General features: G+C 35.7%; 1 protein-coding gene across 1 annotated transcript; it reads right to left on the bottom strand.

The window, feature by feature from the left end:
- Positions 1-1,035: 1,035 nt before the first annotated feature.
- tpp1 (tripeptidyl peptidase I) lies at positions 1,036-10,564 on the bottom strand. Its single transcript, XM_022672523.2, has 13 exons — positions 10,397-10,564; positions 10,223-10,294; positions 9,219-9,358; positions 8,109-8,259; positions 6,919-7,040; positions 6,019-6,197; positions 5,273-5,471; positions 3,852-4,040; positions 3,636-3,708; positions 2,855-2,975; positions 2,599-2,757; positions 2,330-2,455; positions 1,036-1,514 (listed from the first exon to the last, which is right to left on the bottom strand). The coding sequence occupies exons 1-13, from the start codon at positions 10,399-10,401 to the stop codon at positions 1,374-1,376; spliced, it is 1,677 nt and encodes a 558-aa protein (XP_022528244.2). The 5' UTR covers positions 10,402-10,564; the 3' UTR covers positions 1,036-1,373.
- Between the last annotated feature and the right edge of the window lie 119 nt (positions 10,565-10,683).

Genomic DNA, 10,683 nt, shown 5'->3' on the forward strand with positions numbered 1-10,683 from the left:
TTGAAATTTTACTGAAAGGCATCAATAATTCTGCACTGCAGATCTTAATCTCATCCGTTTCTCTCTAAACAGCATAAAAACAGTACCTTATTCAACTTTAACTCACAAACAAAACCCCCTGTTTACACACGGCTTCCTTATTCCTATTGGACATCATTATTATATGTGTAGATAAAGCAGAGATAATGTACCTAATCTGCATTTAAAACAGATCAAATCTAATCAATCAATCAAATCACGCATTGTTCTGAGACGCATTTAAACATGTTATATTATGTTACAGCAGTATGAACTATTTTATCTGAGCATTTTAACAAATAAACTGCTGCAAATTAAAGTAAAACTGACACACTAATCAGATTTAATTCTAAATAATCAGGATCAAATCTAAATTCTAATCACACAAAGTGACCAGGTGTAAACGGTCAAAATGGTGTAAATTTCTTTCTTTTTCTTTTACACAACACACAAAAGTAATGCATGTAAATGTATGAAATGGATCATAATTTCCTTCTATAGGAATATTTTATTGTATAAACTAGAAGTGAAAAACTTTTCAATAATTACAATTTTAATTGATCTTCAGGCCCAAAAAAATAATTCTGTCCAAAAAGTGATCCAAACACCTGAGGCAGGTAATCACCATCTAGACAGAACTGCATTTATACATTTAATAAATGTTATTTTAAAGCATTTATGTTAAAAGTATACTCAAGTTAATTTATTAATAAATCAATAGGGGTCGGTTTTCCACACAGGGATTAAGCCTAGCCTTAGAGTACATTTAATATTAATGGAAAAACTCAATTTAAATCTTGTTTAGTTCAAGATAAGATTTAATCCCTGTCTGGTAAACTAGTGAAATCCCCCAGTGATTAATTGGTGATAAAACAGATTTGCAGAGCATTACAGTTTTTAGTGCAATTTGCTTAAAGACCGATCGACACATCCATCACCTCCCAATCAAACAGCCAGAAAATCCATATTTACCACATTCTTCTACTCTCCTCCAGTGTTTTTGTTCTGTTTTTGTTGAAAATGTGAATGATTCTATAATGCAAAACGTATAAAGCAACGCCCTTATAGAGAATTTATAAAACTTTAGGCTTTTTATTAATCAACAGTACTTTAAAAACTTTAGCAGCAAAAAAAAATCTGCAAAAAATATGATGTGGATCTGATGTGTTTGGAACTTTCAATCCAACAAAACATCATAATCTGACCTTAAAAGATGCTTTTAACTAAAATAAACAGCATTAAAACAATCAGTAACATTTAATACAAATTAAAAGCCCATAATCTTAAATTTAAACATTGTGAGATATGACTGCAATGTTTGCTGGATGAAATTTAACTAGATTCTAATCAGAGGATTAACCCTTCACCAGCTCCGCCAGTAGAGCGGGATAATTGGGCGTACCCCATCCCGTCACGGGGTCCCAGGACGGAGCAGCGCAGAAGCCTTGTCCCTGTACCTGATCATCCAGACAGGACAGGTGACATCCCTCCGTTACCTGAGAGCAGGAAGAGAGAGAGAGAGAGGCTGAATTAATCAGATCTGATTTGATCAAAACTCATATTTTACTCCACATAAAACCAATAGAGCTCCATTTCTATACTCAGAAAATTACATGTATAAATGTGCACAAACTTTAAAATACATTTTATTATTTATTGCAAAAATAAAAGATGTAATTAAAAACAGTAATAAAAAATACATAGAACACTAAAAAAAACAGCATTTGTTACCTATTCTCCCCACTCTCTAACCACAAACTTAAAATCCTTCAGAGATGTTTCTATTTTTTTTTTTACATTTTTTACAGTAAGTTTCAGTAACAGAATTGATTTTTTTAGTAATAAATATCAATTATTTGAACATGTGGTCTATAACCATTCCTTTAAAATAAATTCTTTCTTAAGAGAAAATTAAAGGAATTAGTGGACTTGCTTTTAAATAAGTTTTACATGAGTTTTGTAAAAATCTTTAGATTAGAAATCTTGTAAAAAAAAAGTATTAAGTTTATTTGGAGAGTAACAACAAACTAATGGCTCCGATTCTACTTGATGACAGAATAGTTTTTTTTATTCATTTTCAATCTCTGTATTTGTAAATGCTCAGTTACACTGAAAATGAGGTAATGGGTCAAGTAAGGGGTGGTTTATTGATTGATTGATATTATTTTCCACACTGCTGATTAAGTTTTGTAATAAAAAAACTTTACAATTCTTCTATCGAGCAGTGGATAGTTAATGATCAGTAGCAGTTGGTGTGTATAATAATATTATTTATTATACGTGTTCATGATTAAATGATTAAATGTCTTACGTCATACAGTCCGGTTCCCTGGAGTTTGTAGAGACGAGGGTTGAGGAAACCGAGGGAAGGAAGACCTTTCAGGAAGCGCTGATCATTAATCAGAGAGAGGATTCCTCCCACTACTGGAGTCGAAGCCTACGATCAAAACACACCAGAATTACACTAAAACCCTGCATCACTCAGACCGCACTAATCATTAAAACACATAAATAATAACATTTTATATCATTTATAATATATTCTACACACGCAGCTATTTTAATGTGTTATTTACTCACCGAGGTTCCAGATACCCAGGGGATGGGCACCAGGTTGGTGACGACCCAGTAATTATCTGAGAGAGCAGCGAGGTCGGGGTACGCTCTCCCGCTGGAGTTAAAGTAGGACTGAGGAGGAAGAGACGGCTTCCCTTTCAGAAACGCTTTCACTGCACTGACCTTCAGAAACACAGAGAAAAACACAAGGTTTAAAAAACATTTAATCTCAGAACATAATCTTTAGATCACAGCACTGCACACACAGAGAAACATTCACCTGATAATCCGGCATCGGGAACACGTTACTGAACCCGCCCCCACTGATGTAATCTGTCACCTCATAGGTCACTTTAAAGGGGTTCTTGAAGGAAGTCCCTCCCACTGTGGTCACGTACGGACTACAAACATGGACACACACACACAATACAAACACAAAGCATAACATTATGACCAGCTTGTTTCCAAACCAAGTGTTTAAAACCTCCAGCAGCACTGCTGTATCTGATCCACTCTCTGTACCAGATCAACACCATTACTGTGTCACAGCAGTGCTGAGAACCACCCACTACCTACATATTACTGGTCCTGAGGATAATATTACCGTATTTTTCACACTATAAGGTGCACTCAAATTCTATTCTCAAAAATATCCAGAGATACAGATACAGTATTATGGTCTGTAATTATAGAGCAGTAGAGCTGAAAATGGAAATACATGAGGCATAATGGTTTTACTGCACTGATACTAAACTTCAGGATCAGTTCCTGATTTTAGTTCCCTAAAAAGATAAATATTGCTTAAGTATGATTTTTAAATGCTCTTATCAAGTGATCTAAACCAGTGCTTCTCAGTGTCACAGTCACAGGACACACAGTCTGAGCTGGAAAATATTCTTATTTTCTCACTTAAATTAGGCTGATGAAACGTGATGCTCCAGATTACATCACATAAAATGTTTTTGCAAACAAAGAAAGACATCAGTAAAACCAGTAAAATCTGTAAAAAAAAATAAGAAATCATTAAAAAGAATGAAAAAAAAAAAAGAATAAATTTGTACCTGGAAGCAGGAAAACTCGGCCTGAACACGTTTTCTTCTTTAGTCTTGTGCCAGCATCCGGCCCCACTGTCCCCTAAATAAAAATAACACATTTAACATTAAAATATGGTTTAATATAATTTACTGTTCTTAATAAACTTGATTTACAAACATTTAAAAACTCTGAATAAACTGCTATTGTTAAATAAAATCCTGTAATAAGTTTATTTTAGTTACCGGAGGCGAACAGCATGGAGATTCCCCGAACTCCCGCCTTCATAAACTCATTATTAATGCGGTTCATATAAGCGGAGGACAGGCTGTCCTCGTCGTCTCCGTAACTGATGGTGTGAACCCACGGCACGGACGACATGTTACTGAGGAGGAGCATCCACTGCAGGAACGGCTCCTGAGTCTCGTGACGTCCTGAAAACAAACAGGTCCTGTTACGTCCTGCTATAGAGGATGAGCTCTGAGCATTAATACAGCTGCTACACTAATAACAACTATTTATTATGATTATTATTATTACCGTATTTTTCACACTATAAGGCTGGATGGTGGCGAGACCTGTAAAGCTAAGCTAAATAAACAAAACTGTAATTTTTAAAAAACACATTTTATTTTTGAAGTTAATCGAGTGCTGGATGTTAATCTACACAGATTTCTCTCCTGAAAACTGTTTATTATGGGGGAGTAAAGCTCTTCAGTTTATTTACAGTAGGAGTATGTCCAAATTTCCACTAAGGATGGGTGCAGCTGCATTAGCATTAGCAGCTAACTGCTAGCACTAGCCACGCTACACTGAGGAACCCTGAGTTCTGGTAAGTCAGGGTGATATTAACCCCATGAAAGAATTAGTGAAAAAATAGAATATTTTTGTTATATAACACCTTAAATACAAAAAACTGCCCCAATTCTTAAAATTGATATAAATAACATGAAATGTATATAAATAACATTCACACAATTAAGTGAATATAAATACTGAAATATAAAACACTACCAAATGATTAATTGCCAATAAACTACCTAATATTTAGGGCTGAATAGAAATATTGCATGTGCACATTACAGAATGTGCAATGTCATGTAAAACATCATATACCTCAATATATACCTCAATATATACCTTAATATATACCTCATCATATACCTTAATATATACCTCAATATATACCTCATGCTACAACTTGCTGGATACAAAAGGCACATTTATCTGTTCTAATTTTGAGGTTATATCTACCCAATATGGTTAAATTTAGTCCAATATTGGACACAGAGTGTATTATTATTAACATTACATGCTGGATTTTGGATTTCTGCAACATATAGTAACATATATCACAGAACAACACAATCTGTTTTTTCTCCAGATGTAATAAAGATCAGCTAGAAGTAGTATTTAGTTAAGGAGCACATTAAATATGAGTTAATCTAATTTCAGATCTAAATCTGGAGCTTTTATTCAGGTTTGCTGTGAGATGAATCACCTACAGCTGAGAGAATCTGATCTCTGCTCAGGAAGGAATTGATTTAACCAGAGAAAAAAGATAATTATATTAAATAATCCAGCAGAATCTGATCTTTAAGTGCAGTAAATTAGATCAGATCATCTTTAAAAGCTTCTTCGGCTCCTGTGATTGGCTGGTTCTTACCCGGGTTGGTGAAGACCCAGGTGGAGATGTTTGCTCCGGTGCTCATGATGTACTCCACATCCAAACTCGCCTCCAGACCAGCTTTACCCCCACCCTGAGTCCCCACCACCCGCTCCACCTCCGTCAGGTGCTGAAAGCCTCTCGCAAACAAGCTCATGAACTCCGCCAGGTCCGCCGGGTGATAGAACTGCTCCAGGAACTGCATTTATACAACAGAATTTACACCAGAATTCTGAGAGACGTGTAATATTATTCAAATAATACACAGAGCGTATAACCATAATAATAATCATAATCACAATATAAAATTATTTTATTGGATAAATATGGTTTACATATTATATTACTATAGTTTAACAAATGTTATTGATACAATATGCAATATTTTTTCCAAACTGAACTGCTTGAATTTTTGCACCAGGAGTAAAGCAGCATAAAGTTATCCAAAAGCAGTGTGTAAGACTGGTGGAGGAGAACATGATGCCAAGATGCATTTCAGTCATTTCTCATTTTCTGTAAATAAATGCTCTAAATAAGAATATTTTTATTTGGAATTTGGGAGAAATGTTGTCTGTAGTTTATAGAATAAAACAACAATGTTCATTTTACTCAAACATAAACCTATAAATAGCAAAATCAGAGAAACTGATTCAGAAACTGAAGTGATCTCTTCATTTTTTACAGAGCTGTATATATATATATATATATTTATATACACCTGTATAGGTATATATAGTTTTATGTACCTGTGCCACAGCCTGGCTGTTGTTAGCAGCAGTTCCTATGTCTGTATCGGTGAGGTTGTATCGGGTCCTGAGGGTTGATGGAGTCACACCCAGGTGAAATCCCTTTACTGATCGTCTCGCTCCCGCCCAGCTCCGACTGATCTCCTTTACTTTAGGTGGAAAACGGAGCACGCCTCCGACTGCAGGAAATAAAAACACCAAAAATGAGCTTGTTTTAGCAAATATCAAGAAATCTAACAGTAAAATCAGTGACAACTGGGAAATTTCTAAATTGAATGAGTTTTGCTCATGTTTTTTTGTTCTTCTTAAGATAAAGATGGAGGGCAAATTACTGAAAATATTTTATATATTTAAAAATCTCAATGCAACATACAGTAGCATGAAAAAGTATTTGGCCCCCTACATTTCTTTTTTTTTGTTTTTCTGTCATAGTTACTTATTTTTCAGATTATTAAACAAACTATAATATTAGACAATAATAACCTGAGGAAATATAAAAAGCACTTTTTAAAGTATAAGGTACGACCACAGCAGAGCAGCTCCGATATTACACGCTATAGCGTGAACCTCGAGTGTATTATTGTGATTATACCACAGTTCCATTATCATTGTTTATTGGAAGAATTGAAAGAGTTAAAGAGGAGGAGAAAATAGGATCTGTTTGGTTATACAAACTCTGCCAGTTAAAATAGTTCCATTGCTGCTCTGTTTGTAGCTGCGCTGTTTGGTTTGTAAGCGCTGCATCGTTGCTAGGTTGCCTGTATGTGGCGGAGTAATACAGTGCATTACCGGCTGATAATGGTACTCATAGAACACCTCTCAGAACTCAGAACTAACTGTGGTATAATCATGAATACAGTGAACAGATCAGATCAGACTCAGTACTGAATATTCCCTCACCAAAATCCAGATGCTCGGTGACATCATCGTGAACGGAGTAGTGCGCGGACGACCTCACGAGGGTCTGATCATCTCTCCTGTAGCGATGAAATTCTGCACCGGGAAGAAGCGACTCCGCCACCCTGAGAGAGAGATCATATCCCTTATTTAACAAAACATCTAATAATACTGTAATCTAAACGTTTTAATAAATTCTCAACACCAATACTTTATTTAAAATCAAGAGATAGAGTGTAATTATCTTCTATAAGTTAAAAACACTATGATGGATCACAGTATAAACCAATAGGGAGTGGGAATGGTATATGTTTATATTTCTCTACATCCAATCACAATCAGATTCACTCTATCTGGATGAAGAGATTTATCTGGATAGGGGTTTTATTGATCGATGAGAAGCCGGAATGAAAACCAGCTGAAATGAAACAGGAGTAACGAGACTGTTTTTATTAAAATGTAAGGAGGAGAAAGTTCAGATAAAAATAATTACTGCAGTAAAGTAGACTTAACCTGTTTAGGTAAAGTAAGGCAACAAAATATTTGTAATTCATTACTTGACACCTCTGATGTTAATTTCAAATCTGCTGCTAATGATATGATGCACACTTGTTCATAAAATGCAGAAATTAAGACTAAATCTAAGTTAATTATTTAACAAATAGAGATTTATTTTTTAAATAGAGTAAAATGAATAAAATATGGCAGATTAATAACCCTGTCAACAAGTAAGTGTTCAAGTTTTCAAGTAACCGCCAATTGTATTTTTTATCTGCATCATATTATCTTATCATTTTATATACTTTATAAACCTGCTGCTACTAGATGTCCTGAATTTCCCTCTGGGATCAATATGGGATTAATACAGTCTCTGTCTGTCTGTCTGTCTGTCTGTTTGTCTAAAACAAATAGTAGATGTTGATATTTTTCAAAGTAATAATCTACAGATATTTTAATATGATTATTTTATTATTATTGTGCATCACTACTCATTAACTATTCATTTTCTGAACTCTAAAATGATGTGTTAGGATGTTGGACGTTTTTGTGGAATAATCACATGATTTTATCAGAGATAATCAGAGTATTTTACAGTATGTAAATCTAATCCTAATTCAGATGGAGTTTCAGTTTCAGTTCCTCTGTCCGTGTGGTTGATGGTGAAAGTGTGAGAGTTGAGTAAGAGTGATTACTGGACGCTCATGGAGCACTGCAGGAAGTCCCTCGTGAGAACGGTGAGACAGCTCGTGACTCCGTGACTCTGCAGCCAGTTCTGCACCACTTTCTCTGTCAGCGGAGACGGACCAACCAGAGAGGACACTTCCTCCAGAGACAGGAACTTCCCTGAACAGGAGAAGAGAGCGAGAGACTCGACCAATCAGATTAGGAACATTTAACAATCTCATTCCATCGTTTTTCATTCATTTTAAAATGTCTAGTTGTGTCTATGAATGAATGCCATGTGAGCTAAATCAGTGCTCCAGTGATTCGGTATAACACTGCTTTAGTCTGGTGGAGGAGTGGAAAGAAACGATCAGATGTCCGCTCTTGCTCATGAATATTCACACATGCAAACATATTGCCTCTGATTGGCTAACAGCACTGCAACACCAGGAGGCAGCGAGATGGACAACAGTTAGAAATGTTTTAAAATAAATATATTTTTACACTAATAACAGTCTTTGCAATGTTATATGTTACTTTATAACATGTGTAATAATGCCCTGCTAAGTGCAGTTCAGCCACTGACCTAGTCTTAGAGTCTCTGTAAAACACCAAATCCACCGGAGATCCTATTTAAACCTATAGTTACACACAGAGGTGGGTAGAGTCCAGGTCCAGAAAGTAAAAATCCATGGGGATTTTTCTAAACATACACCTACCTATCTCAGTAGTACTTGGCTGGTGGTGTTTTTCCTCCATAGACAAATTCTAACCATTTGTTTCTTAGCTGAATTACTGGGTAAAGTATATAAACACTGATGTGTTATTCACACAAATAACACAGGAATGAACTGCATGCTGTTCCTAGCGCTGTTAGTTATCTCCTATCTGATGAGACGGTGTCGCCGCCCGGCTTCAGCTCTGCTTGTGGGCGGTCCCGAGCCAAGGTGGGCGGGGACATGAATACTAATTGCTTTTCCTGATCAACTCGTTCTTCTGAATATTTTACTAGCTGCTGCAGCCAATGAGGAAGAGTTTCATCATGTGCAGCATCATAAACAACTCAGAGAGACCTGCTGTATTTCACAAACAACAAGAACAAGAGGATTTTAATGGTGGATTTTGAGGAGAAACTTTACCATACTGCTGAGAGTCGGGGTCTGACACCAGCTCCAGCTGCTCCTTCAGTCTCTCTATGTTCTGCTGTTTCAGGGCGAAGGTGAGCTCCACCTCCTCCAGAGGAGAAACTCGGCCCTCATGAATCCAGCCCTCCTGCACACTGACACACATCAGAACAGTCAAGAACAACATTTATAAACTACATATCACCACCTTCCTACAATAATCTTCAGCTTTAAGTCCATAAAGCCAGCTAGAATCGCTCTACGATTTTAAAATGTTTAATTGTTTACAACTTTTTAGAATATTAATGAAAAACAGTAATTATGATTGTTTTGGTTGGCTCTACTGCTGCACTGTATGATACACCATCCTCTTAAACCATTGCACTTTTTTTTTTTGCCTTTTTTTTATCAGCCCATAAAGGCACAAGAGTGAGGCAGCCCAAGAATATACATTGCCAACATTGCTAAACAGTTCTTTAAATGAAATAAGATTAAAGTGTTTCTACATTTCTATGTTTTTTTTTGTTTTTTACACTAGGGGTAAATTTTAATATTTACATTTGTGTATAATAATGTGCTAAATATAATTCACATATTCACAATTAATTCACAAAATAAAGCATTTCTGAGTTAGACGGAAGTCATACATTTTTAACATTTTCTACTTAAACAACTAAAAACAGCGGTTTTAGAAAGAATATAAATTGTGTTTGTAGTGTATTAACTCTTTCAGACTCTGCATCCATTGCAAATTCTTTATATTAAATGTTGGGAGTTTATAAACCAATGAAACAGTAGCTTGGCTCCGTCCACTGCAAAACACTGGAAACACAGTAGTGCTAAAGCTATTGAGGCAAAAGAACAGATCATTTTTACTAATTTATTGTGATTTAGAACAATTTTTAAACCTGTTTTTATTATTTAGGGATAGTTTATGAAAATAAAGGTCTGAAAGGGTTAAATGTAGGTTAAATAAAGGTTATAAATCAGCAGGAGAAACAATAATAAAATAAACTTACGATAAAATCTGATCCGTTTCTAATCGATCCGCGCGGACCAGATAAACACAGATCCAGAACACAGCGAGTCCCCTGTAACACATTAAACAGCGCTTTACTGTAGAGAACTGATCAGGTATCAGCCGGTGATTATTAGTTATTGATTAGTTAAAGACTGTAGAGAAAAAAACTCACCGCATTTTCTCCCCCAACTTTACTATCCGGAGCACCAAACACACTAACTCACTAAAACACTAAAACACTAACACATTAACTCGGTAACTCACTAACTCACACAAACACAACACAAAAACACCACCGCAATGTGAACTAACCCCGCCCACTCTCAGCGCGTCATGTGACAGTCACACTCCGGTCAGCTGATCTCTAGCTTCATAACGATTTTCTGTCAAAATAAAAGTCTCCCTAGACAGAGAGAGACAGACAGACAGAGAGATAGATAGATAGAAAGTTTTAGGATA

Source organism: Astyanax mexicanus, chromosome 14, assembly GCF_023375975.1.
Source record: "Astyanax mexicanus isolate ESR-SI-001 chromosome 14, AstMex3_surface, whole genome shotgun sequence".
NCBI lineage: Eukaryota > Metazoa > Chordata > Actinopteri > Characiformes > Acestrorhamphidae > Astyanax > Astyanax mexicanus.